The 26,893-nt window shown below is 42.4% G+C and overlaps 1 protein-coding gene across 1 annotated transcript in view; it reads left to right on the top strand.

Moving 5' to 3' along the window:
* CSMD1 (CUB and Sushi multiple domains 1) overlaps positions 1–26,893 on the top strand; it is a 1,941,062-nt gene that overhangs the window by 581,202 nt on the left and 1,332,967 nt on the right. Inside the window, exon 3 of the mRNA XM_032328946.1 lies at positions 6,963–7,075. Within this exon, the coding sequence (XP_032184837.1) occupies positions 6,963–7,075 (113 nt within the window). The remainder of the gene's footprint in view (positions 1–6,962; positions 7,076–26,893) is intronic.

Consider the following 26,893-nt stretch of genomic DNA (forward strand, 5'->3'; position numbering starts at 1 on the left):
GGTGCACGTCGACAGTTCATTTCTCTTGATAAAATTATTATTATAGTAACATTTACTATTTTATTGTTTTATTTGTTATATAATAACACTATATTATTATTTATTACTGCGTGTGAACCATTTACCTTTGAGTTGCTTCCAATTTTTTATTTCATTTTTTAAAAGTTGAAGTGCAGTTGGCACACGATGTTGCCTTAGTTTCAGGCACCGCACAGCGATTCGACAGGTCTGTGCGTTACGCTGTGCCCCGCCCAAGGGGAGCAACATGTGTCCCCATAGGGCGCTATGACAGCGCCGTTGACCAGGGTCCCTGTGCTGGGCCTCCCATCCACGTGACTTACTCAGCGCATTCCTGAGAGCCTGTGCCCCCCACTCCCTTCACCCGCGGTGCCCGTCTTCCCTCCCCCCTTCCCTGACAACCACTTTGTTGTTTGATTTCTGGGTTTGTTTCTATTTTTTGTTTCTTTGGGTTTTGTTCTTTAGACTCCACAAGTGAAATCATATGGTATTTATCTTATATTTCGTATCTTTATCTGATATCTTAACATTATATTCTCCGGGTCCAACCGAGTTGTCAAAAATGGCAAAACGTCATCCTTCTTTTATGACTAATAGTCCGTGGTGTATGTGTGCAGTTGTGTGTGTGTGTGTGTCCATTCCATTCTGTGTATACACAGACACCACGCACACACACACACACACACTCACACACTCACATATGTACACATCACAGCTTTATCCTTATTGAATTCATCTGTTGATGGACACCTGACTCGCCTGCATAGCTTAGCCATTGTAAATAATTCTGCAATAAACACAGTGTTTATGATTGTTTTGGTTTTCTTTGGGTAAATACCCCGTGGTTGAATTACTGGACTATATGGCATTTCTAGTTTAACCTTTTTGAGAACCTCTGCACTGTGTTCCATGCTGGCCACCCCGATTTATGTCCCTCCCGGTCGTGCGTGAGGGTTCCTTCTCTCCACATCTCTGCCGCCACTCGTTATGTCGTATCTTTTTGACCCTCGCTGTTCTGCCTGTTGTGAGGCACAGTCTCATTGTGGTTTTGATTTCCATTTCCCTGACGATGAGTGATACTGGGCATCTTTTTGTGTCAAATGTCTGTATGGCATTTTTGGCAAAATATCTATTTAGGTCCTCTACTCGTTCTTTAATTGGATATTTTTGGTTGTGAAGTTGTGCAAATTCTTTTTATATTCTAAATATTAACTCCCTTTGGAATGTATGATGGACAAATATTTTCTCCCATTCAGTAGGTCACCTTTTCATCTTGCTGGTAGTTTCTCTCACTGTGCAAAAGCTTTTTATTTTGGTGCAGTCCCCAAAGCTTCATTTTCCTTTTGTTTCTCTTGCCTCAGGAGGCAGACGTAGCTAGAAAAATGTTGCTATGGCCCACGTCAGAGAGATTACTGCCTATGTTCGTTTCTCGGAGTTTTATGATTTCAAATCTCCCATTTAGATCTTTTGTCCATTTTAAGTTTACTTCAGTGTGTGGTTCAGGAAAACGGCCCAGTTTTATTGTTTTGTATGTGGCTGCCCAGTTTTCCCAGCACCGTTTGTTGAAAACACGGTCTTCTCTCAGTGTATGCCTCCTTGGTTGGAGAGAGACTGGCCGTATTATCATGGGTTTGTTTCTAGGCTCTCTCCTCCATTACATCAGTCCGTGTACGTATCCTTGTACCAGCACCATCTGTAACTTTACCTTTACGTCTAATTCCTGTTGGAATTGCTGTAGCTGCCAAGTTTTGATATTAAGAATGAAGATACTATAGGCATTTGTGTGTGGGTTTTGGGTGACCATAAATCATTTCTCTGGGGTGAATGTCTAGGAGAGCAATTGCTTGGTTGTTACAAATTTGACTTAAGAAACTGTAAGACTCTTTTTCCCAGTGTGGTTGTTCCTACTAGTGACGGGTGAGCAACCAGTTTTCTCCACGTTCTCGCCGGCCTTGCTACGGTCACTGCGTTTTACTTTAGCCACTTGGCTCATGTAGGTAGTGGCATTTCCTTGTGGCTCTACTTTGTGCTTCCCTAGTGACTAATAATGTTGAGAATCTTTTCATGTGCTTACTTGCCATCTCCACATCCCTTTAATACCGTGACTCTTCATATCTTTTCTGATTGGATTGTTTGTTCTTCACTGCTGGGTCTTCAATGTTCTTCCCGTATTCTAGACACCTAACCTTGTCAGACGTGTGGTTTGCAAATATTTCCTACCAGGGCACAGCATGACTTTTCTTCTTCTCATAGGGTCTTCCACAAAAAAGGGTTTAATTTTTATGAAGTCTAATGTGTCTGTTTCCTTTTATAAATTATACTTTTGGTGTCCAGTCTAGGAATTCTTCAGCTAGTCCTACACTTTCCTCTATGTTTTTTCTAATTTTTCATAACTTTACCTTTACGTCTATGATCGATGAGTTAATTATTATACAGAGTTTTGGATTCTGTTAGAGGCTCAGCTTTGTTGTTGTTGTTGTACCTGTGGATGCCCGCTTGTTCCTGCATCATTGTCGAAAGGCTATCTTTACTCCACTGACCTGCCTTACACCTTGAACTCTGTTGGGCATGTCTGTGTGGGTCTGTTTTTGGGTTCTGTGTTCTCATCCACTGATGTATGGATCTGTTAATTTGCCATTACCACATGATCTTGATTACTGAATTTATAAAATCAGTCTTGAAAATGAGTATCCTGATTTATTCTTTCTGAAATTATTTAAACTAACTATTCTATTGGGGTTTGAAGGCTTTCTTTTTTTTAATATTTTATTTATTTATTTGAGAGAGAGAGAGACAGAGAGACAGAGAGCACAAGCAGGAGGAACAGCAGAGGGAGAGAGAAAAGCAGGCTCCTTGCTGAGCAGGGAGCCTGATGCGGGACTAGATCCCAGGACCCCGAGATTATGACTTGAGCCGAAGGCAGACTCTTAAAGTACTGAGCCACCCAGGCATCTTGGGTCTTGAAGGCTTTCTTCTAAAATATATTTTAGAAAAATCTTGTCTGTATCTTCAAAAAAATCTTGTGGGGATTTTGACAGTAATAATGATAAACCTGAATATGAATTTGCGGAGAATTGATATCTTTATAGTGTTGAGGTTACAATTTGTTAGCATGGTGTATTGCTACAGTTATTAGCTTCTTACTGATTTCCTTCCTCAGCAGAGCACAGTTTCAAGGGTATAGTTTTGTGCCCATCTTGTTACAGCTAAGTCTTTTTTTAAATGATTGTAAGTGGCATTATAATATTTCATTTTGGTGCCCGTGTGTTCCATGCTGGTCTGCAGAAATACCACTGAATTTGGTATGTTCATTGTGTATCCTGTGCACTTGCTCATTTCAAGTATTATTTCCAGGCATTTTCTTATAGACCACTTGGCCTTATCTATGTAGACAATTGTGTCACCTGCACAGAGGGGCAGTTTTATTTCTTGCATCCTATTCATATGCATTTGTTTTCTATTCTTGGCTTACAGCTCTGGCTAGATCTTCCAGCACAGTGTTGAATAAAACTAGTGAGACCAGACATTCTTGCCTTGTTCTTAGTCTTAGGGGGAAGCCTGCAGTCTTACACCATCCAATGTCATGTTGGCTTTAGGTTTTTTAAGATATCCACTGTCAAGTTGGGGAAGTTTTCCTCTATTCATATTTTACTGCAAAGTTTTCTCATGATTGGATGTTTAAATATGTTTAGTGCCTTCTTTCTACATAGATTATCACGATCTAGTGATTTTGTTCTTTAGGCCATCATGATAGATTATATTGATTGATTTTCAAATATTGAGCCATATTTATATCCCTGGAATAAATACCACTTGGTCATGAGGGATCCTTGTTGTTATGTATTTCTTCTTTTTGCTCTTACTTTGTTAAAAATTTTCATGCCTATATTTTTGAGAGCTAATATTGGTTCATTGTTTTCTTGCAAAGTTTCTGTCTGGTTTTGGTATCAGGGTATCTGATCTTGGGCAGCCACAATGAAATGTCATACACTGAGTGGCTTAAAGAGCGGAGATCTATGTTCTCACAGTTCTGGAGGTTGGATACCTGGTAGCAGAGGGCGGCATGATCAACTTCTGGGGAGGACTCTTCCTGCCATGCAGACGCCTGCCTTCTCAGCGTTGCTCATATGGCCTCTGCTTAGCGAATGCACATTGGGGGCAGGAGGGAATCTCTTTCTCTTTCTATTGCTCTTATGAAGCCACCTTAGTAAGCAGAACACATGTTAAAACTGACAGAATGAAGGATTTTAAGACCAAAAACAAAAACAAAAACCTTGAATAATTCCTTTAGAAGAGCATTTTATAAAATCAGATCAACACCTCACACTATGACCTTATTTCATCTTAATTATCTGCTGAAAGCCCTGTCTCCAAATACAGTTACACCGAGCAATAGGGGTTCAGTATGTGAATTTGGGGGCAGTGATTCAATCCATAGCACAGGGTAACGTTAATGCCATAAAACACACAAGGAAGTTGCCCGTCCACTTCTGTTTTCTGGAAGAGACTATAAAATAGATGTTAATTTTTCTTTTTTTTTTTTTTTAAAGATTTTATTTATTTATTTGACAGAGAGAAATCACAAGTAGATAGAGAAGCAGGCAGAGAGAGAGAGAGGAAAGCAGGCTCCCTGCCGAGCAGAGAGCCCGATGCGGGACTCGATCCCAGGACCCTGAGATCATGACCTGAGCCAAAGGCAGCGGCTTAACCCACTGAGCCACCCAGGCGCCCTAGATGTTAATTTTTCAAATGTTTGGTAGATGTCTTAGTGCGTTTGGGTAGCTGTCCAAGTGTATACAGCAGAATAGCACCGACAAAGCAGCTCAGAAACAGCACAGATTTATTTCCCACAGTTATTGAGACAGGGGAGTCTGGGATCATGGTGCCAGCCGATCTGGTGTCTGGTGTGAGTGTTTTCTGTTACACAGAAGCAACTTCTTGCTGTCTTATTCCTCACATGATAGCAGGAAGATGGAAATGTTGTGGAATTTCTCTGATAAGGGTGCTAATCCCACTTATGGGGGCTCTGCCCTCCTGACCCGATGACCACCTGAAGGCTGTACTTCTAAACATCATCACCTTGGGAGCTGGGTTTCAACATGTGATTTTTGGGGAGACACAGACATTCAGTCTATGCCAGTAGAATTTCCCATAAAACCACCTGGCCTGGGGATTTCTTCTGGTAGAGTTTTAATAGTTACAGCATTATTCAGATTTTCTGTTTTGTATTCAGGAAGTTGTGATACTATGTGCTTTTTTAAGGAAGCAGCCTGTTTCTTCTAAGTTATTAAATTTATGTGTGTATTTTTTGTAGTTTCCCCTTATTATTTTATGTCTGTGGGGTCTGTAGTAATATTTCCTGTTTTATTCCTGACATTAGGTATTTGTCTTCTACCTGCTGCCACTTTTTGTGTCAGTCTTGCTAGACATTTGTTGCTCTTTGCCACGCATCAGCTTCTGTTTCATTGTTTTTTTTTTTTTTCTGTTTTTCTTCTATTTTAAGTTACTTTGATTTCCGCATTTATCTTACGCCTCTTGCCTTCCCTTTGCTTTGCAATTATTTTCTTCAACCTTTCTTAAGCTCTCTAGATGGGGGTTTGGGTTGCTTATATGAGAATTCTCCTGTTTTCTAATGTGTATTTTTAATACTATTGATTCCCTCTCAGCATTGCTTAACTGAGTTCTCCAGCTTTTGGTAGCTTGTCTTTTTCTTTTCATTCATTTCAATGTATTTTTTCTTCATTTTCCTCTTCGATCCCTGGATACTTAGAACTGTGCTGTTTAGGGGCTGGTGATTGTCCTGTCATTTTTCTTTTATGAATTTCTAGTTTGATTCTGAAACCTACAGCAGCTGGAATTAGATATTCAGTACCATAGACTTACTGGCAAAGCCAGAATTTCCCTACAAAGAATGAACATTCAGACTTACCCCTTTTGGAATCAATTGTTTTTGGACTGTACTAAATCACATATCTAGAGACAACCTACTTAATTAGCAAACTTTAGGTAAAATATAAATTGATGAAGCATTTCTTCGACCTTTTGGAAAGCTGTTACTTTATAAGGCATTATGCATAAAATATATATGATTATCCTAGTTCACTCATTCAGACTGCTGACTTTATCATCACTAAAATTTCTAAATCTATCTAAACTTAGTGATAGGGGAAAAGACATAGGTAGGAATCCAAAAGACTTACCTTGAAAACCAAACATTAAAATCAATTCATTTGACTTCTGCTCAAGCCAGTCATTGATTTTTGTTTATTATGCTGTGACTAGTATATGTTTTCTTTTCAAGAAAGCTATAATTTATTTGGGGCAGGTAATAAGAATAAGCACATTAACTAGGAGATGTGGGGGGCACCTAGGTGGCTCAGTGAGTTAAAGCCTCTGCCTTCGGCTCAGGTCATGATCCCTGAGTCCTGGGATCGAGTCCCGCATCGGGCTCTCTGCTCAGCAGGGAGCCTGCTTCCTCCTCTCTCTCTTCCTGCCTCTCTGCCTACTTGTGATCTCTGTCTGTCAAATAAATAAATAAAATCTTAAAAAACAAAAACAAAAACAAAACTAAGCTAGGAGATGTGACAACCCACCACCTAATAATTTAGGAGGACCGTGACAAATCAAAGTGCATGATAAATCACATCTTTTCACGGAGCAGGCATGAGGATGACTTTACGTTTCCTGCCCCCGACTCCTGCAGGGATGTATTGCGCAATATCTTCAAGAAAGAATTTTCTCAAAACATGGTTTAAATGGACCGAGGCTTGAACGTGCTTCCTCACAGTGACCTGGCCACACCTTGAGAGTGGATGATGTAATAGTCTAGCTCAAATCTCAGATGAATATGCGGCAGTGGGGCGAGACGCGCGATGACGTCATCAAATGTGCTGAATCACAGGTTCATGCTGTTTCCTTCTGTTGCTCTGTTTTGTGTGGTTTAGGCTGTCGGGATTCCAGCTGCCGTCCTCCGTCGTCAGCACGGGCTCCATCCTCACGCTGTGGTTCACGACGGACTTCGCCGTGAGCGCCCAAGGCTTCAAGGCCCTGTATGAAGGTAGGACCCCTGGACGCGCTGTCCTGACCTCCTCCTGCTTGCGGCGGGGGGTTCCGGATCTCAGTGCAGTGATGCAATATATTCCTGATGGCCCAGCACCGTCACGGCCAGACTTTCCAGGGCGAACTGTGTGTTTACCGTGTTCCTCTCTGGGCGGTAGTCTTGTTCGTTGCAGAAGTGGTTTCCTTTTGATGGGTGGCGGAGAAGTTTTGATCATTTTGAGTACTGACTTGCAGCACTGTTCCCGTGAAAAATTCACCTTGAACTTGGAAGTGTTTTAAGAGTTTGATTCTTAACTTTTCGCTGGACAGTGATGCCGTGAGTGCTTAAGTGAAGAGAATTCCATGATGCGAGTTTTTCTTGTCAAAGCTGAGACTTGTACTTGAGAAGATTATTTGGGTTTTACTGTTTGGTCATGGCAAGGCGTCTGCATTTTGTGTTTTCAGATTTTGTGCCTAGGTGCCCACTGGAGTCTTGGTATTGTTGAACTACTGTTGAACTTGGGGACAGACATTTTAAAAAGATGAAAGCGAATTCAGCCTCGGAGAGAGGAAGTGGTAAAGATGTCCGTGTTAAGAAGTTACTCTAGTAATTCTTTAAGCGTGAATGCTGAGGTGTGTCTGTTTTCACCTTGTGTTACTGAGACATATAAGATTTTCCTTCCTGTGTAATACAGCGTCTATTAACTTTAATATAAATCCATTCCCTAGCCTGTGGATTGGAAATAGGCTGTGGGGAGGAGTACAAGCCCATGGGTAGTTTGGCCTCGCTTCCTTAGGATGTGGTTCTGGATTGAGTCTCCTCTGCCTGTGCTTTTGTGCAGAGTCTCTGTGCGCTTGGGGGAAAACCGTTCTTTGTGGAAAGATAAAATCTACTGTGCTTTGCGCCGCTCAGCTTGGCTACTATGCGTTACCAGAAAACGTACGTAGAATGTTGTCTTTGCACAAGTATCTAGACAGCCCAGTTTACCCTCTTATTTCGTGTTTTGGATGGAATGATGGTTAGCATCGTTTTCTCTTATGATTCCAGTGTCTTTCCGGCCCCTGGATTTGCATATACGCTGGCATCAGGATATGGAATACACTTGCAGGTGCTTAAGTCTGTTACCATCAGGGAGTAACTTAATCTTTGGAGAGTAACAAGCTAAGTGAAGGTTAATAGGTGCGATTAGCTTTCAAAGGTGCGCCTACCTACCACTTCCTACGTACGCTGACTTCACATAATTTCTTTTCTGCTCAACATTTCGAAAGTGTTTCTAAGGCACCTGGTCCTAGCTACCCGTGGCTGTCCTATCCACGTATCTGGTATTTGCTCAGATTGTTGATAATGCTCCAATATTTTAGAAACTGGCAATTCTCCTCTCCTTCCTGACAGAGTCGGTACTGGAATATGATATTTTGCTCAATTTCCTAAGATACATGTTGTGGAAACGCGGTTGGTGTTGGATAACTGCCAGATGAGTAATTCTGCTGACTCTGCACTATTGTTGTGGATGTTACTGGTTTTCCTGATGGTTTAAAACACACGATCAGGGAGACTGTCTCCACGGCAAAGAACACTGATGAGTTACTATTTTTTTTTTTTTTAAACGAAGAGGAAACCTACTTAACCAGGAGTTCAGTTAAACATGCATCGCAAAGTTGTTGATCTGCGGACATGCTTTTTTTTGAAGTTTATATTTTAAATAATGGCATTATAATAGAGTCTGATATTTACAAGCAGATACAAGCCTTTTTCTTGAATGGAGAACAAAAAAAGATATTGCATTAAAAAGTGCTTTTTCAACAAAACTAAAATGGTATATAATATTTAGTATCTCTGTTTTAAAAATATTTCCCCGTTAGCTTAAAGGTCTCCTGAGAAAATCAATATGTAGTACCTGGAGAAATAAAGTTAACTATGGTCTCGACAGAGGATGAGGGCCTGGAGGATTTATCCGGAAGAGAGCAAAACCTCCACTGTGAGCGCCAGCTGACTTGTCAATAGTCCACGTTCCCACAGGGAAGTTAGATATAGGTGTAGGCACAGCCACTGAAGAAAGGGAGACTTTCTTGAAAATTATGCATAAAATATACAGACATACCAATCCAAATAAAATATAAAGCAGAACCAAGGATAAGGGGTAGGAAATTATGTACATTTTCATTGGGAGCCAGAACACTGAATCCTCTGGGGGATTCAGATTTCCTTGATTCTCACGAGTTCTCATTTTGGGGAGACGCGCGATGACGTCATCAAATGGACGCCGTCCATCAAGTCAGTGTTCTAATCTGAATACTATAATAAGATTCTAATGTCGTTTCCAAGACCTCTAAAGGAAACTTAATTTATAGAACAGTCGATCAGCTTGTCCAAAAACATAATATTCTATAGTCTTAAACTACTACCACTTTCCAGATAAAATTAGAGTGTATCTAACATTACCAGACTGATGTTTGAAATTTGCTTAAACTGGAGAAAACGTTTCAAACTTTTAAAATATGTCTAAACATGATAACCTTGATAACAAGTTTGATCGGGGCCCTGAACTCCGTAGTTTTCTGGCAGTGATTTGGAATGGCACTATTTACATAAATTATTATTCATGCATGGAAATATTATACTACATAATGAGTATGAAAACAATAATTTTAAAATTCTAATTAATGCATTCAGTCAATGAATTTAACCCTGGAAATTAAGTGGAAATACTTATAAATTTCACAGTAACATTGCTCATCAACAGTAATTGACTCTTCTAAATATGGAGACCTTCGGAGTCTTAGTAAATTTATAGATTCTCAGTGAAATCAGCATATTCCAATACATACATACTTCAGTAAAATTGAAGTTACCAACCTAATAGGGTTTTTTATAAGATTACATTTGCTAGGTTCATCATGGAACATTATTCTTTATAGTAAACCTAGGAATTGAAATTTTTTGATAAATTTACAATAGAATACATTGCGATTATACATAATGTACCATGACATGGATTACTATCAAACCTCCTGTATTTGCCCAATATTGAAATATCATATATGTAAATAGCACTTACTTATATATTTCTATTTGTCAACTTTATTTCATTAAGATTTTAGTTACCAAAAAAATTGCTTCATTTATTTCATCAAGTTTATGTATAACTTAAGAAAAATAGCATTAGGAGATTGGACAAGGCGTGACAAATACTATGTAACAAATACTAATACTAATACTAATACAAATACTATGTAACGACGAACACGCATGACAAGGCATGGCCATCACTTGACTTGAGGTCAAGGAGAACAAATCAGTCCAATGATGTGAAAATCTAGACCATGTGCCCCAAAGAACACTTCTTGTTTTTTCCCCCACTTTTAAAAGATGTCTTCTTCTTTCTTCCTTTCTCTCTTTTTTTCTTTCCTTCTTTCTACCCACCCCTCCCCCTTCCTTCCATCCTTCTTCCCTTTCTTTCTTTTTTCTGAGACGCCTCTATTTCTAATGTTTTTTCTAATTCATGACAAAGTTATTAAATGTTAAGAACATTCACAAATAGAGCGTGAAAACTCTTCAGCCTGACATTTGAGTTATTTTGGCTTAAAGTCTGATTTATTTTTAAGTGACTTTTCTTATGTTAATGCACATGTTGGTTTTTGTTCTGGGAATCATTCAAATATCTCACAGACTATTTCCTAATTTTTATTTGCTGATGTTTAATCATTTTACTCTTGATTCAATTTTTAGAAAATGCAATTTTCACAATTATGTACTATAATTTAGGTTGACTTTTTAGACATTTTGCAGGTGAAGTAAGTTTTCTTGGACATTGGTTGTATTTTTCATAATTCCACATTTTCTGTGAGATAGAATTTTTATGCCTAATACCATTTACACTTGGGTAGAAAACACCAACTCTGTGATTCAAATGAATGAGTCCCCTGTGTATTCACTAGAATCAATACTTTCCTTGCATAGAACATCTTTCAAACGTGTAGGGCAATTCATTGGTTGGGAACCAAATTTTCTTTGAACAATTGGCAAAGGGCTTTTATCTAGGGGACAGCAGATGTTTTAAAGGTATCAGAATGAAAATCATACTCATATTTTGGCATGGATATTTACATCTGGTGAGGTAGAATGGAGGTTACGCTGGATTCTTAGGCAAAACTGATAAATTATGGGAAACTACTCTTTTTAAGATTTCTTTAAAAATTGTTGCTGACATGGTAGCTGCAAAGGGAGCATTTTTAACGACACGTGTAGATAGTCATATATTTTGATCATAAGATGCTGATTTTACACACTCAGCTTTTCCCTCATCTTTCCAAGTTTCTATCTTAGACTATACCGGACTTCAATTTTATGCACGTAGTATAAGACTCTGAGTGAAGGATCTATTTGAATGAAACAAATACTGGTGGCATAATGAGGAGAAATTTGACATGCTAAATAGTAAAAATTTGCTTGTGGCAAGAAATCGTGTTTCATACAAAATAGTTCATTAATTGGAATGAGAAAAACAATTGCCCATGAAGATAATTTAAGAGCCTCCCCTGGGTTATAAAATGTTCTTCTAAAGGAATTATTTAAGGTTTTTAAAAAAATTTTTTGACTTAGAGTCCTTCATTCTACCAATTATAACACATGTTCTGCTTACTAAGGTGTACGTTAGGTATACTAAGGTGTGTGTGTAGGATGGTATGAGCTCCTGTATACATTTTCTTATTAAATTCCTATAGGATTCCTATAAGTGAAATTAAATTGCCTCGTATTTTCAGGTAGAGGAAGTGAGGTCATAACTGACAGGAATCCAGCTGGCCAAGACCTCATAGCTACAGACTTGTGAAAGCAGAGGACACGCAAGCCCCCTCCGTCTCAAAGTTCTAATTCTTACTCCCTCGCGATTTAGCCTCTCATGTTCTTATTTGCGTGCGACATCGGCAGATGCAAACTCATGAACGTGTGCACTGACACGCGGGCACACAGTCAGAGAATTACGTTTTTGCCCATGTGCATGCACAACTACATCCACGTGTGTACAGAGCCACCCAGGTGTACGCCGGGGAATGTGTGTGTGGTTACTCAAATGAACACACACGTGTCCCCGTTCATTCTTTCTCTCATTTACTCACTTAGCTTCACTCAGCATCTCCCAGAGACCCAGCGCGGAGCTAAGTGATAGGAGCACAAAGATGGGAAGGCCGTGGTGGTTCTGAAGCCGCAATGAGGGAGAACATGGCCCCTTTCGGGGGAACATAGAGACTATGTTTGACCAGTGTTGGTGTTTGACAGGGTTGGACAAAGAAGGAAGGCCAGCTGCCCTTGGGGGCCAGGTACAGGTCCTTAGAGAATTAATCTCAGATGCTGTGTTTAAAAAACTCCTGTGGCAAATGTCTTCATTCTGTCAGGGGCTGAATAGAAGCTTTGCAGGAAGAGAGGAAGGAGGGGATCTTTCTGAGGGAGGAAGAGTCACGTTCCAGCTGTGGAGAAAACGGAGTACCATGTTGAGGAATGCCGAAGTGGGGGGCGGTTGATGGAGGACTGCCTGGAGGGGGAGATGCTGGGCCTCCATTCTCCTCAGGGTTCACGGGGACGTGCAGCGGGGCCCCACTGCCCCGCCTCAGTCGAGGAGGTCACTTTTATGTGGTTTCACCTGTGGCTTCCAGCACTTCCTCTGTGTCATCCTGTAAGCAGAAGCGGAATGAATTCCACTGGACTATTACATAAAGTGCAGCTTTTTAATCTGTGCTTTCATTTCACAATTTGTCATCTTTTGGCCCTTCAACATGGCTGTGGTGTCGGGAACCATGAAAGCAGAGGGGAGATGTGCATCTGGTAAGTTCCGAATTCCCACAGCACTTTTGCCTCCAGACTGGCCGTGAGAACCGTCTCTCCTGCCCCCCCGTCCCTGTGTCCTTGAGAGTAGTAGATGCTAAAGGAACATTTGAGGCCTTGACATTTGTCACCATCTAAATATTCAAAACGAGATCTTGATAAGAAATCTACCTTTGACCTCGACTTAATTTCATCTAGTATTTTTCTTCTCCCCCCAACCCCTAAAGAGAAAACCACTTTAAGTGCCCCGATTAACTGATGTGAATTTAATCTTCCTTCTGGTTAGCACATCCTCTCATCTACAAGATTCTAAAACAGCCCCAAACGGGTTTACACACAAAGAGATTCATGGTGCACAACGTGTTCAAACTGTTCATGTTTAAAAAATAATGGACTTAAGACAGGCCATTATCGTAAGCTTGCGAGGACTTAAAATGGATTAATTTCATTTATTACGCATTGATGCCATGGATGCAAATGGCCAACATTTTCATGGACTCCTTAGGTTTTCAGCAGGGAACAGGGGGTCTTGGCTCCAGTGAAGCCCTTTTGCTCTGGGGTTCGCCGCGTCAGGAGCTCCGGGCTGGGGTGGGGCTCTGGACCGACCGTGCGTTTCTTGTTGCCTCAATGTGTTTGGCATTTCCCTCTGACACATCACTCAAGCCGCATTTTCTTTCCTCTAACACACGTGGATCTGGACTTAGAAAGAGCAGCTAGATTATTACCCTTCAAGCTCGAAGCTTTATTTAGAATGTCAGCCTGATTTATTTCTCTCCTGAAGTGATTATCCAAACTCAACCTGAATTAAAGTGTGGAACATGAATGACCCACCTGGCAGGAAGGAAAGCTTTCTGGCTGAGAACGGGGTGGCCAAGCGGCGGCAGTTAGCGGTCCCTTAGCTGACCCTCAGCCATGATCTTGGCTTAATAACAAGGACTGGGGTTGGAACACATGGGAACGTCCGGAATGCCTTTCCTCCTGACTGTTTCGGCTGTGTGAGTGGGTAAAGACAAGCAAGGACACACCTTTACCTTAGAGTGAGCGAAGCTGTTGGTTCTCTTAGCAGACCCTGTCCGGGTGCACGCCCTAGAGCCTGGGTATCCTTTTAGGTCTTGATTTGCAGAGATTTTCAGAAAGCTGCACGAGAACCGCTAAGCAAAGATTTTGGAACGGCGCTGGAAAATCGTTGTTGCTATTAGTAATACCAATATGAACGCCTCCAAAAAGCACAGGCATAGGAGAGATAGGATTCCTTTCTTTTTTTTAAAGATTTTGTTTATTTATTAAGCAGAGAGTCAGGCAGAGAGAGAGAGGGGAGGAAGCAGTCTCCCCGCAGAGCAGAGAGCCTGACGCGGGGCTCCATCTCAGGACCCCTAGATGATGACCTGAGCCAAAGGCAGAGGCTTAACCCCCTGAGCCACCCAGGCGTCCCAAGATAGGATTCCTTTCTGAAGGGACAACATTAAGGCAATCAGATAACGGGGCTGTGAAAAAGAGATTCAGTCCTGCCGTAAAAAATGAGTTTCACCCATCTAGCAAGGCCTATCTGTAACCGGTGCTACTGACACTCTTGATGACGGAAGAAAAGGTAAAATGAGTACCAGAGGCAGAACACGTTGCCAGAGGCAAAGCCGTGTCCGGTCCGGTTCCGCCAAGAGGAGTGGGACACTCTGGGACGGGACTGTTGAGTCTGAGAGTCAAAGCCACGCCCGAGGGGCCGCGGGCTGGGCAGGGAGGCGGCTTGCTTCTGCCCCTGTCTTGTATCTCTGCAGGGTTCCCGGCGTCAGGAGCTGCAGGGCTGGGGTGGGGGAGCAGGGATCATCTCCGTTCCTACGAGGCTGTGAAACGACATGCACAATTTGGTGGGTGGCTTTCGGTGCAGAAAACGTTTCCCAGGCTCCAGCAAGGTCTGGAGAGTTCCAGAAGTAAGGAAAAGGTCAGGAGGACTGCACACGGGCGAGGAAGCCCCGCTCACCTGCGCCACCAAATGTTCTCACATCTGATTTCTGTCGCTTCTCCGATTTCTGCCGTTCGGACTGCACGTGTGCGCGAGGAGCCTCCGGGTTGTGACGCGGCGACACACACCGGCCTGAGGGGAGGGAAGGAAGGCTTTGTATCGGCGCGAGCCGCCTAGTCCTGCGCGGGGCCGTTCATTTATCTGGCGTCTTGATTCTATATATATTGGTTTTGTGAACGTCATTAAGTGTGTTTACCCCAGAGAGATGAAGTCGGCGCTCTGTGCGTTAGAAAGTCTCGTTTCTGATTCAGTAGGAGACGATCACTATAGATTCATTAAAATAGTACATTCTGCAGGGAGGCCTACTGAGAGAGTCTGAGCCAGTCTTCTGCCCTGACCACACACACACACACATGTGTGCACACACACGCACACGTGCACACCCTCATTACATCACTATGTGCAATATTCCGTCAAGCATCACCATAAGGAAGTATTTTTTTCCAAAATGCTCATCCAATTAGAAAGATTCAGTTCGTCTTAGTCCTGTATGCATTGATATAAACGGATGTCCAGAATATATGAAAGGGAAGAAAACGGTAGAATCCCATTTTGGTGAAAAGAATGTGTTTTGAAGTTCTTGCACAAGGGTGTCTTCCCATGTCCATGTGTCTGAGCGTGCACATATCACGTACGTGCACTGCGTACACACATATGCTTGTGTGAATATTCAGGGAGTTGTAGAATATGCGGGGGATTGTTAAAGCGCATGACTTTGGGGAGGAATTAGGAAGAAGGATTGCTTGATTTTTCTCTGTATAGTTGCATCATTTAGTTCGTTGTAAGGAGCATTAAAAAATTAAATAACAGGGGCGCCTGGGTGGCTCAGTGGCTTAAAGCCTCTGCCTTCAGCTCAGGTCATGACCCCAGGATCCTGGGATCGAGCCCCGCATCGGGCTCTCTGCTCAGCAGGAAGCCTGCTTTCCTTCCTCTCTCTCAGCCTGCCTCTCTGCCTACTTGTGATCTCTGTCAAATAAATTAAAAATAAATAAATAAATGAATAAATGAATAAATAAATAAATAAATAACATCCTAAAGGAAGGTCTTTCTGAAGAGGATGTGGAAATCAGTATATTTTTTTAAAATTTTGTTTATTTATTTGACAGAGATCACAAGTAGTCAGAGAGGCAGGCAGAGAGGGGGAAGCAGGCCCCCCGCTGAGCAGAGAGCCGGATGTGGGGCTCGATCCCAGGACACTGAGATCATGACCTGAGCTGAAGGCAGAGGCTTAACCCACTGAGCCACCCAGGAGCCCCAGAAATCAGTATTCGTAAGTGAATTTTTGACTCTCATCTGGAAGTTGAATGAAAAGTTGACCCAGGTAATCAAAAGTTCTTCAAGATTATGTGGTTTGCACATGGCTGACTTCCTGCCTTCGAAGGCCATCACTGCAGCCGGAACGTTTCCGTCATTTGAAAATGAGAGAAAACAATGCATCCTAACTACAAGTCTACATACAGAAACAGTAGCCTGTCTACAAGGGGCATGATAAAAGGCAAACTAATCCCATAGGAAAGACATCTTCCAGATCATTTTCAATAACAAAATAGGGATTGGTTAATGTTTGTGCGTAAGGGGAATTCCCAAACCACAAGTAACAGACTTACATTTCTCAAAATATTCTCTGTTGGTTATAACATATTTTATACTTTTTAGCCACTCGTCTCCCAAGATTTTTTTTTTTATATTCTTTGTTTTTTAACTGATTTCTTGTGTCAAATTGCTTCAAACCTGTAAGCGCGCACACACACACACACACACACACACACACACACACAATATTGGGAAATAACTCATTTCAGGAAATATTTGAAGAATAAAAATCAATCGTTACATAAGATGATGCTTTATAAACAAAAATTATGAGACGGAGTGATTTTTGATAGTCTTTTTTGTTGCTGTTGCCATGGATCTGTAATGTATGGCTCATTGTGCGGGAAATCAGACGCCCTCTCTTGCCACTGAAAGACTGTCAGCCCTGGGCTAGCTATTATGTGGGTACTGGGATTGGAAAATATTAGGGGAATCTAACTGTGTCGATATCTGCACATAGACAAGGGCATGGATCCTGAGGTCTGGTGTGCTCTGGTTTCCCAGTCACCCCCCGTGTGCCCCTCACGCGTGTTACACAGGCATTGGTTGCATCAGATTCCTCCCTGTGAGATGAGGCACGGATGGCGCCAGCCTCAGAGCCTTGCTGGGAAACTTACAGAAAATTAGCTACTGCAATGGTTTGGCTCCGTCTCTGGTTCGTAAGAATTTTAGTCCATGCTTCAAGTTCTGCAGACTGGCATCAAAGGTGCCCTCCATAGGTATAATGTGTCCTTATTTCTGCAAATTGTGAATTATATGATACTCTTCTTTAAGGCTTATGCCCCTCTCTCTCTTGCTGATACCGTCTTTGCCGTCCTAGTCTTGGACACTCTGTCTACCCCATCCCTCCTTCTCCCCACGTTGTGTCTCTTCGTCTCTTTTATGTAGTGAGAAAAATTGCCAGATGTTGATGATTTTTTTGTTTTTCTTTTTTTTAATTATGTTATGCTAGTCATCATACAGGACGTCATTAGTTTTTGATGTAAGTTCCGTGATTCATTGTTTGTGTATAACAGCGCTCCGTGCAATCCGTGCCCTCTTAATGCCCACCACCAGGCTCACCCGTCCCCCCAGCCTCCCCTCGGAAGCCCTCCGTCTGTTGCCCAGGGTCCGCTGGTGAGAATGCAGAGTGCCTTTTCATCCCAGCTAAGAGGTTGGGTGATACTTACTAGTTTTAGGACAAGCTTGGAAATTCTACATTGTGGTTAAGGTGACTTCTTAATTTTTCCCAAATCTCAACTCACGTCTGTAGGTATTATTGCTGTTGTTTTGTTGTTGATTTGTTCATTATTTTGAAAATAACAGGAGTATAGGATAGAGATCTGGAGGAAAGGCAGAATTACTTTTTTTTTTTTTTTTTTTTACAGTTGCTGCTAGTTATAGTTGGTTAGTCTGAGGTAACACAAGGAAAAGATGGGAAAGAATGAGATTGATGTGGATTATGGAAAGAAAAAAATGAAACACAGGCATCCATAGAAACGAGAAGGATCCAAGAATGTTGGAAAGGGACGTCAAATGTCTAAATCAGAACAAAAATATTACAATGTGATAGTTATATCAGAATCATTTTGGTTTTAAAGATAGAGAAACACTTCCCTTCGTTGGACCCCGTTGTGAAAGATATATATGTCACATTAAATATAATCAGTCTGTAGCTATATGGAAAACTTAAGCTTTAAACAATGCTTCCCACTCTGATGTGTGGTGGAAAAAACACAAAATATGCATTCAGATGGTAAAAAAGGATAGAAACGCTTATCTGCAGAGTTCTTAAATCAGTCTAGAAGAGATTCAGGATTCATTCCATTCCTGACTTTGCATTTAGCGTGTGAATGTATTATCCGTCCTGATATCCTGGCCACCTAAGGTTGACGGGTCACTGCATGTCAGATGGGCATCTGTGTTGCTGAATCGAAGCGCATTTCTCCAAGGGTTTGTTAGTCTAAAAAGTTTCCAACCTCACGGGGCTGTTTCTTTGTTTTTCTTGCTTCCTTTAAATGTAGTCAGAAAATGGCGATCTACAATCTCTTGGGAGTAACCTCTATGGAATTTATATTTCAAGAAATGGTCCATTATGATTTATTCTTAGTTTCAACCAAATGAGGCGCTGATTCTATTGATTAGCTGGAAATGGCACCATATAGAGTTACACTATGAGTTGGTCCGTTTTCTATATTTTTAGAAGTTTTAGATTTATAGGAAATCACTCACTCTTATTATTGTAAACGCTTAAGTCACTTATCATTCCTTCGTGCTAATCAGAGGGACAGAAACCAAAACAGGAAATCTCTTTGTATACGAGCATCAGGCAAAAGCTTACAATTCAGAGGTGAAATCAAGCTTATAAATCAAGAAAACAAATAATTCGGTCTTGTATTTGTGCCCTCCCAAACCTGTTCTCTAAAAACCGAGTATGGAAAGTCTCGTGCTGCTCAACTACGCATTTCATGACAGGAGAGGTTGAAATGCCCTTTCCAGGCGGCCTCCGTGTTTGTTTAACTCACTTCCTTGAAGACGTTCTTGACACTGGTTCTTCCAAAATATAACCTTGTATTTCTTTCATATCCTCAGGGAGAGAAAAAAAAAATATCATTTAATGCCCCCCCCCAAAAAATGACCTGGGGCCTGTCAAGTTGCAGCATTAATTTATACACATCTCATTAAGCTTCTGTAGTCTTTTAATCAAATACATCTTCAAATGTTAATTTTGTGGGGTTTTTGGGTTTTTTTTTTTTTTTTTTGAATCAGGCATCTCTTTTTCCTAAAATATGTTTTTAGATATTAGAATAATGGAACGGAAAGCTCCATGTGGGAAGAGAGGAGAGTGGGTAGGCAGACAGCTGGTGTGTGGGGGACCCTGCGGTTTCCTCCTGCAGCTCTGCCCGCGTGTAGGAGGGCGACACATGGGCGATGGCGCAGGGATGAGATGCTGAACAGTGTCAGCTTCGGACGCCTTCTCCTGCTTAACTCATAAAAATGGGATTTTAACATTCCACATTTTATTTTTCATTTTTGAAGACTTTCACACTTGCTCAAAACCTTCCCATATGGCACAATTCTGACATGTGTATCAAAAATTTACGTATTTACTTGACTCTTTTTTGGAAGAGAAGTTCGGATGCGTGAATCATAAGGACAGTGATAATGAATTACTTTTATATTAAGTTCACCCAGTCTCAGGAACTGGCTGGCAGGTGTTTATAATTAATCCTCCTGTGTTTATTACCAAGTTCCTGAAAAAGTGATTATTTTCATGTGTAGACACCCCTATAAAATAAGGCAATTTGTGCTTTCAGCGTAAATGACGAACAGAACACAGCATTACAAGGAAGTACAGCATTACGTACAACACTCATGTTGCACAACACACTTTAGGCGGGATTTTAACCAAGACAGTGCGAATATGTCCATTTTCAACAACTTCAGAACAAGAGGCCATCCAGCATGCTACACCACAGAGTCTCGTTAAGACTTTATAAATTGAAAAAAGCCTTTATTGTACATTAAGTTTCATTTAACCCTTACAACTTTGTACATGATGACTTGACTCCTAGAGCGCTACTCCACGAGGTGCGATAACTCTCCAACATGACATCGCCACGCAGGGACCGCAGAGCTGGGGGCCTGTTGTGCTCACTGTGAAGAGAACTGGCAAACTTCTTCCCTAAAGGGCCAGACCGTAGCTCCTTTGGTTTCCCAGTCTGCCCAATCTCTGTCTCAGCTGAGCCACAGTATGAGTGCATCCCTAATCAGGGGTTGTGTGACTGAGCATCCTTGAGTCCCAATAAAACTTTATCCACAAGGATAGGCGGTCATTGCATGGGACCCTGGCCTGAAAGCCAGAGCTCTTTCCTTCGCTCGGAAGCCTGATGGTTTTTCCTGCTGGGGGGGTTTGGCTTCATTGTTTAACCCACTGTCTAATTGTGCCGTAGAAAAAAGTCAGTGACCTGACAAAGGGCTCCCCGTGAAGGTCAGGCTAATTGTTTGGCTGTGACCGACAGGACAGCCCTGTGCATCCCCGAGTCACACCCCAGGAGACTCGGGGCTTTAGGAAATCAAACCCTTCAGAAGCTGGTGATGAACACATCGTCTGCTGATACTTTGCCCAGAGCTTGTGCACATTTTCACTTTTGTATTTTGTGTGGGAGACGTGGCCACTGCGAGTGTGTACATTTGCTGTTGCGTGTGGCGTCGGCTCCCCGAGTTTCCTTTCTGTGAGTCCTGACTCCTCACAAGTTCCCAGGACCACAGGCATCGCCCTCGGATTTCAACCCCAAAGGTACTCCTCCAACATCTGCATCTGAAACGTTAGGTCAGTTCCTCGATCGTGACTTAAAACCCACCCCTGCACCGGGGGACAGTTAACAGGAGACGTAGGAGAAAGAGGGGGCTGTGAGGTCCGATCTTTATGTGGTTGGGGGTAAAGTTGTGTTTTGAAAATCACTTTCATGGCACATCTCTTTGTCCTTCATGTTTCCCGACATCTTGTCATTTTGGATGTGTTGAAGGGCAAGCGGAGGCCCGGGGGTGAAGAGTTTCTGGTGTTTAGAATTGTCCTGTCTGAGGACACTGGCATGACGAAAGTCACTTGCACCGTTTGGAAAGGGTTTGGAGCTCTTTACAGTACAAAACTGTGCCAGTGGAAAAGTCCTACTCAGCATAACTAAATTGTAATGTGTGTACGGTGACGCTTACCGCCATCTGACAGCTGTTTGGTTCCTCTGTGAAACGAATTAGTGCTGTCGTTTTACTAATAGACCAAAAATAAGATTGCTGGCTTTGTTTCCAGCAGCCAGTTCGAACAGAAGCCGGTCTGAACAAATTGCCCTGTCCCTGGTCACAGTCATGCCTGTTACAGGACAGGCTATCAGAGCACCAGGCATTACTCAGAATACTAATGGAGGGAACCAAAGCCCTTCCCAGAGCGAGTATTACTCCGGACTGGCTAAGAACCACACTGTTTGTAAACCACCCAGGGGCTCTCTTCTAAGTTGCCTGTCAAGGCGTGCGGGACTCTGACTCAGGATTTGTCTGTGATTGCTCACCAAACTCAAATACATCTGAAGCATGCTTCACGTGTGTGCTAACTCCTGGTTCTGGGAAAATCACGTCCTGTCTCTTGGAGCTTGTTGGGGAGAAGGGTTATGTGTCTTGCACAGGGATGAGGCAGTTCCAGGCAAAGCCATGGTTTTCTTTTTGACCATAAGCAAAAACAGCAAAACCCCTGATGTTTTCACAGAACGCCAGACCTAGGTTGATGGTTTCATGACACTTTTAATTATTCACTGAACTGCTATGGTCTCATTTTATTTTGTAAGACACACTAATATAGATGAGAATTAAAATCCCCATTTTTCAGTGAGGCATCAAGCTAGGCAGTGTGTTTGTGCTCGCACAGCTAGAGGGGAGCTGCTGGCAGAATTTAGAGCCTACTTTTAGACAACCGAGAAGCAAGGTGCGGCGTCTAAAAAGAGATGGCAAGCCCTTCGATCGACTAAGGTAACTAGAATTTCCCTTTCCACATCTTTTTCTTTCTTCTTTTCCCCAAGCTAGGTACTCCCAGTTCATGCAAAACCATGGCTTTGAATGAATAACAGTCCATCACCTTCCTTTGAATAAAACACATTGAGTTGACAAGTTGACATGTCTTTTCTGAAGTGCGGGTCCTCCCGGATGTTTGCTGGCCGATGGGGGGGATGGTGGTCTAGGATCCCCTGTTCTGAATAATGTGCCACCAGTGCTGCATGGATAGGATCCGTGCATGGGACGGCAGCCGTGCTGATTGGGCCCCGGAGGAGACCACTTGGGTCTGAACTTTGGTGTCATTGTTTTCTGCTGTGCCTTGGGAAGATCACTGAGCCCCTTTGCCTACATTTTAAAACTAGGATGTTGATAGAGTTAATGGCTTCATAGGCCATTTGGGGAATTGCATGGGTGAATTTTTTAAAAGTTTTCAAGAAAAGATTTTATGTATTTGAGAGTGAGAAAGAGAACACCAGCAAGTGGAGAAGCAGAGGGAGAGAGAGAAGCAGACTCCCCGCTGAGCAGGGACCCCCCCCCCCCAGCTCGGGGCTCGACACTGGGACTCTGGGATCATGAACTGAGCTGAAGGCAGATGCTTAACCGTCTGAGCCCCCCAGGTGCCCCCGCATGGGAGAATGACATGTAAGCTGCTTATCCGTGTGCCTGGTCCAGAGTGAGTGCCAACCCTGACTATCACTGGCTTAATGGGAAATGATAGAAGGCTCTTGGCTTAGGTCCTGCTTACAGCTCCTCCAATTCAGTTTCTATTTAACAATATGAACTATAATAATATTAAACATAATCCAAATGAATTTTCAACAAGAATAGAAGAATATAAATATGATATTATACTACGAGTACAATGTCAATGTAAGCAAAATAGCATAACAGAAATGTTAATCATGAATTTAATGTAAATTCCTATCTTACTACTAGTGAAAACTCAGCTGGGTTCTAATTTTTTTATGTTTAATGATAGGAAATGCCATCTTTACAAACTTATTTTCCGTGCGCCCGTTTTCCCCATCTTTGTATTTATATCTCATCCTTGAATACAGGTCTGAACTCTGGAACAATTCTTGCATAAACGTGCTTCACGCAGAACACTTACATGGGATTTTGGTAGATGTGATTTTACAAATGGGATTTTGAAATATGTAGTATAAAATGAAGTTAAACAAGTTTCTTGACCAGACGGTAAAGCTAAAATTAAAGGTGGTAGTGAAGAAACACGCTTAATATTCCCATGATCATCCAGGTTTCCAAGAGGGAGATATTGTGAGCAGTGTTCCCCAAACGTGATTGGACATAGAAGTTAATTTTCATGGAGCATCTCCATGAAGAAAGTGCTCTAAACCCTCCCCATTCTCTTCCCTAGTTTTCTGGGCCAACCCCGGGACCCTCAACCCTATTTAAGCCCGTATCAGCCACATGCATGTCACTGTTTTGATGCTCTCTGATTAATGTCACCTGGGCACAGACAGGATGGCATTGGTCCAAGGGGTGGGGCATCTGGTGGTGTTCTGCTCGTCTCCTCTGGTCTGCACACGGGGATGGTCACTGTGGAAGTCACTTCCCATCTCCGTGCTTCTTCCCTGGGTTCTGCTCCAGAGCTGTTCACATGTTTAAGAGACCCTTTCTAGAGAATGTCTTTATGCAGTGCACTCACTGGGGGGCTCTTCCCGTGGGAGGGGAAACCAACATTTTCAGAGCACAGCCTCTGCACTCCCGGCGTTTCTGTATTCTGACTCCTGGCAAGACAGACCCTGCCCAGGTAATCGGGACAATGAGCGTTTCATTGGAGAGACAGTCGAAGTAAGGAGTAAAATTGCTCAAAGAGATGTGGTTTGGGTCTCACCACACCAGATTGTAAAATTATCATTTCAGGAAGGATCCAGTATAAATAAAGACAGTATAAGTAGTCATTAAACTATGATATGAATAATGAGAAAAAAAGATTATAATTGTTCAAGCAGTGTGACTAAAATGTGAAAGAGGTCATTTGCATATTTTAAGTGATAGAGGCTAATGAGTTAAAAATCTACTTTAATTACCATGTCTGTATCATCATTTTGAAAAGAAAACTTAAATTCCTTTTGCTTATGATATATAAAGCAGAAAGATTTTCACATTAACACCTGTTTTTATTAATCCATTTTAGAGAAATGTAAAAATATTATAAACAGGAAGGAATGTATTAGGTATATTCATTCAGAATGTGGAATATTACATTGCTTACAGGGTGGTTACAGCACCTAAAGTAGAAAATCATGTTAAATTTAAGTTAGCATTGAAGGTCACTTCTATAGCATCATGGATGGCTGTTATTAAAGTTGACAGAATAGAAACATGTATTTGTTATCTTGGGCCCTTCATAAAATTAATGTTCTACAAATATGTACTGACCACCTGCTGTACACTAGACATTTTCTGGGGCTTAGATACACAACATTTAACAAAGCAGAGCAAAGACTCAGGGTCTTAAGTCTAGTGCAGGGAGCCCTATCCTAAACAATTGTGTAATTGAAATATATAGTATGTTACATGGTGCCCTGTGCTATGAAAAAGTACACATCAGGGAAGGCGTGTAGTGTTTTCAGCCTGGGGGATTGAGCTGCAATGATAAATAGGGTGTTTAGCAAAGCCCTTCACCGGGAGACGGTTGAAGGATGCACTGTACGGAATTCTGGGGGAATCCCACTCTGGGCAGCAGTAAGAGCAGGTGAACCACCTTGGGACAGAGTGTTTATGGTTGATTCCGGATATATTTCAGCATCGGGATCAGTGGGCTTTACTCATTGAATAAATGTAAGATATGAGAAATGAGGAGCTAGTGATGACTCCAAGGTTTTGGAGGTGGAGAGCATGTCCAAAGAAAGGACCACATTCGGATTAATGACAGGTTGGGGTGGGAATCCAGAGTTCATTTATAGGCAGGGCAAATGCAAGCGTCAGTCATACACCAGAGGCTGCTGTCATGTGGGAAATGGATGTGTACTTGGGTGGAGGATGGAATTGGAAGTGTTGGAGGTGCCAGTCATAAGAGATCAAGGGACTACATCTTGGTTACTCCAGGGTTTGGACACCAGGGAGATAAGAAGGAACATTAAGTACAGATCGCAGAGGAGCAGATGAAAAACGTAAGCGCAGGCAAGAACACAGGATGCTGGAGACAGTTTTGGAGAAGGATCTGTGATTGGTGTGACCATGGGAGTAACTGATGACAGAGGGAGGAAGCTGACCAGAGGCCAGGAGGCCAGGGACCACGAACCTGGAGATTGGAAGGACTGTTCATGAGGACAATGCAGCCGCCAAGAATCACATCAGGAACAGAGTGCGGAAACGTGACGGTGACTGGGTGCCAGGAGTGTCCAGGAGCAAGCCTGCGTGAAATGAGCGGGCTGGGGAGGGAGGAGTCGACTTGTCATGCAGAGCCTCAGGGACAATAATCTGAAGGTGTACGGTGCAGAGCCGGGGGTTGGGGAAAGCAGCTGGAAGTGATAGGAGCCACTCCCCAGGAACATGGTGGGTGTGCCTAAGACAGCAGGTGTCCCCTGGAGGGATGGGGGAAGCAGTGCCACCAGGAAGGCAGCCCCCGCCTCAGTGAGAAGCTGCGGGGGGCATTCAAAGAGGAGGCGGATTGGTGGGGGCAGAGAGGTGGGGCAGCTCCTGGGGTCGGGATGAGAATCACCTGCGGCGGGGGTTGGGGAAGTACCAGGTGCCTTGGGGGACGCAGTGAGGTAGTCTAGACTCAAGCCCGATGAATGTGCAGGACTCAACGCCAGGATGGAAGGAAGGGTGAAGGCCGGAAGCTTCTAGAAATCTAGAGGCTCCTTTTTGGGATGAGTAAAGGGGCTGGTCAGGGCTCCATGACCTTGAACATATGTGTGTATGTTTGAAAAACATAATACACATAAATACTTTAAAACAATGTTAGGGCCCGATATACCAATATTTGAAACCATGATGTTGTGAATAAATTATAATATTTGTGGGTTCCCTTGGATCACATTGAATTATATTCTTGTAAAGATATGTCACAAGTTTTTGAAATTAGCACAATGTTATATGAGTTTCAGGGTACAACATATTGAGTCAACAGTTCTATACATCGCTCAGTGCTCAGCACGGTAACTGTAGTCACCGTCTGTCCCCAGACAGCGTTATCACAGTATCACTCTGTTCCCTGTGGTGTGCTTTTCATCTCCATGACTTATTTATTGTAAAACTGGAAGTTTGTACCTCTTAATCCCCTTTTACAGATTTGAAGGCATAGTTCCTACAAGATTTTCAGTAAACACATAATGCCTAAATTCAGTAAGCTGTTTTGGAAACTATTTAGAGGCATCTGGGGGGCTCAGTCGGGTAAACATCTGGCTTTAGCTCAGGTCATGATCTCAGGTCCTGGGGTGGAGCCCAGCCCAGTAAGGAGCCTGCTTCTCCCTCTCCCTCTGCCCCTCCCCCTGCTCTTGCTCACTACTCGCTAGCTCTCTCTCTCTCAATAAATAAATAAAATCATCAAGAAAATTTGAAGATTTTTTTTAATAATTAGATTGAGAAATATCTTGACCAAAACAGTTAATGAACACTAATCCTTCTAGCTTCAAAACAATGTTAACGCAGAGCTGATAAAGACATCTTATCTTTGGGGCGCCTGGGTGGCTCAGTGGGTTATGTCTGCCTTTGTCTCGGGTCATGATCCCAGGGTCCTGGGATCAAGCCCCATATCGGGCTCTCTGCTCAGCAGGGAGCCGGTTCCCCCCCACCCTCTGCCTCTCTGCCTACTTGTGATCTCTCTCTCTCTGTCAAATAAATAAATAAATAAAATCTTTAAAAAAAAAGATGTCTTATCTTTAAGGTCTGTTTACTTTGTAAAAAGTTAT

This window comes from Mustela erminea, chromosome 21, assembly GCF_009829155.1.
Source record: "Mustela erminea isolate mMusErm1 chromosome 21, mMusErm1.Pri, whole genome shotgun sequence".
NCBI classification, from domain to species: Eukaryota; Metazoa; Chordata; class Mammalia; order Carnivora; family Mustelidae; genus Mustela; species Mustela erminea.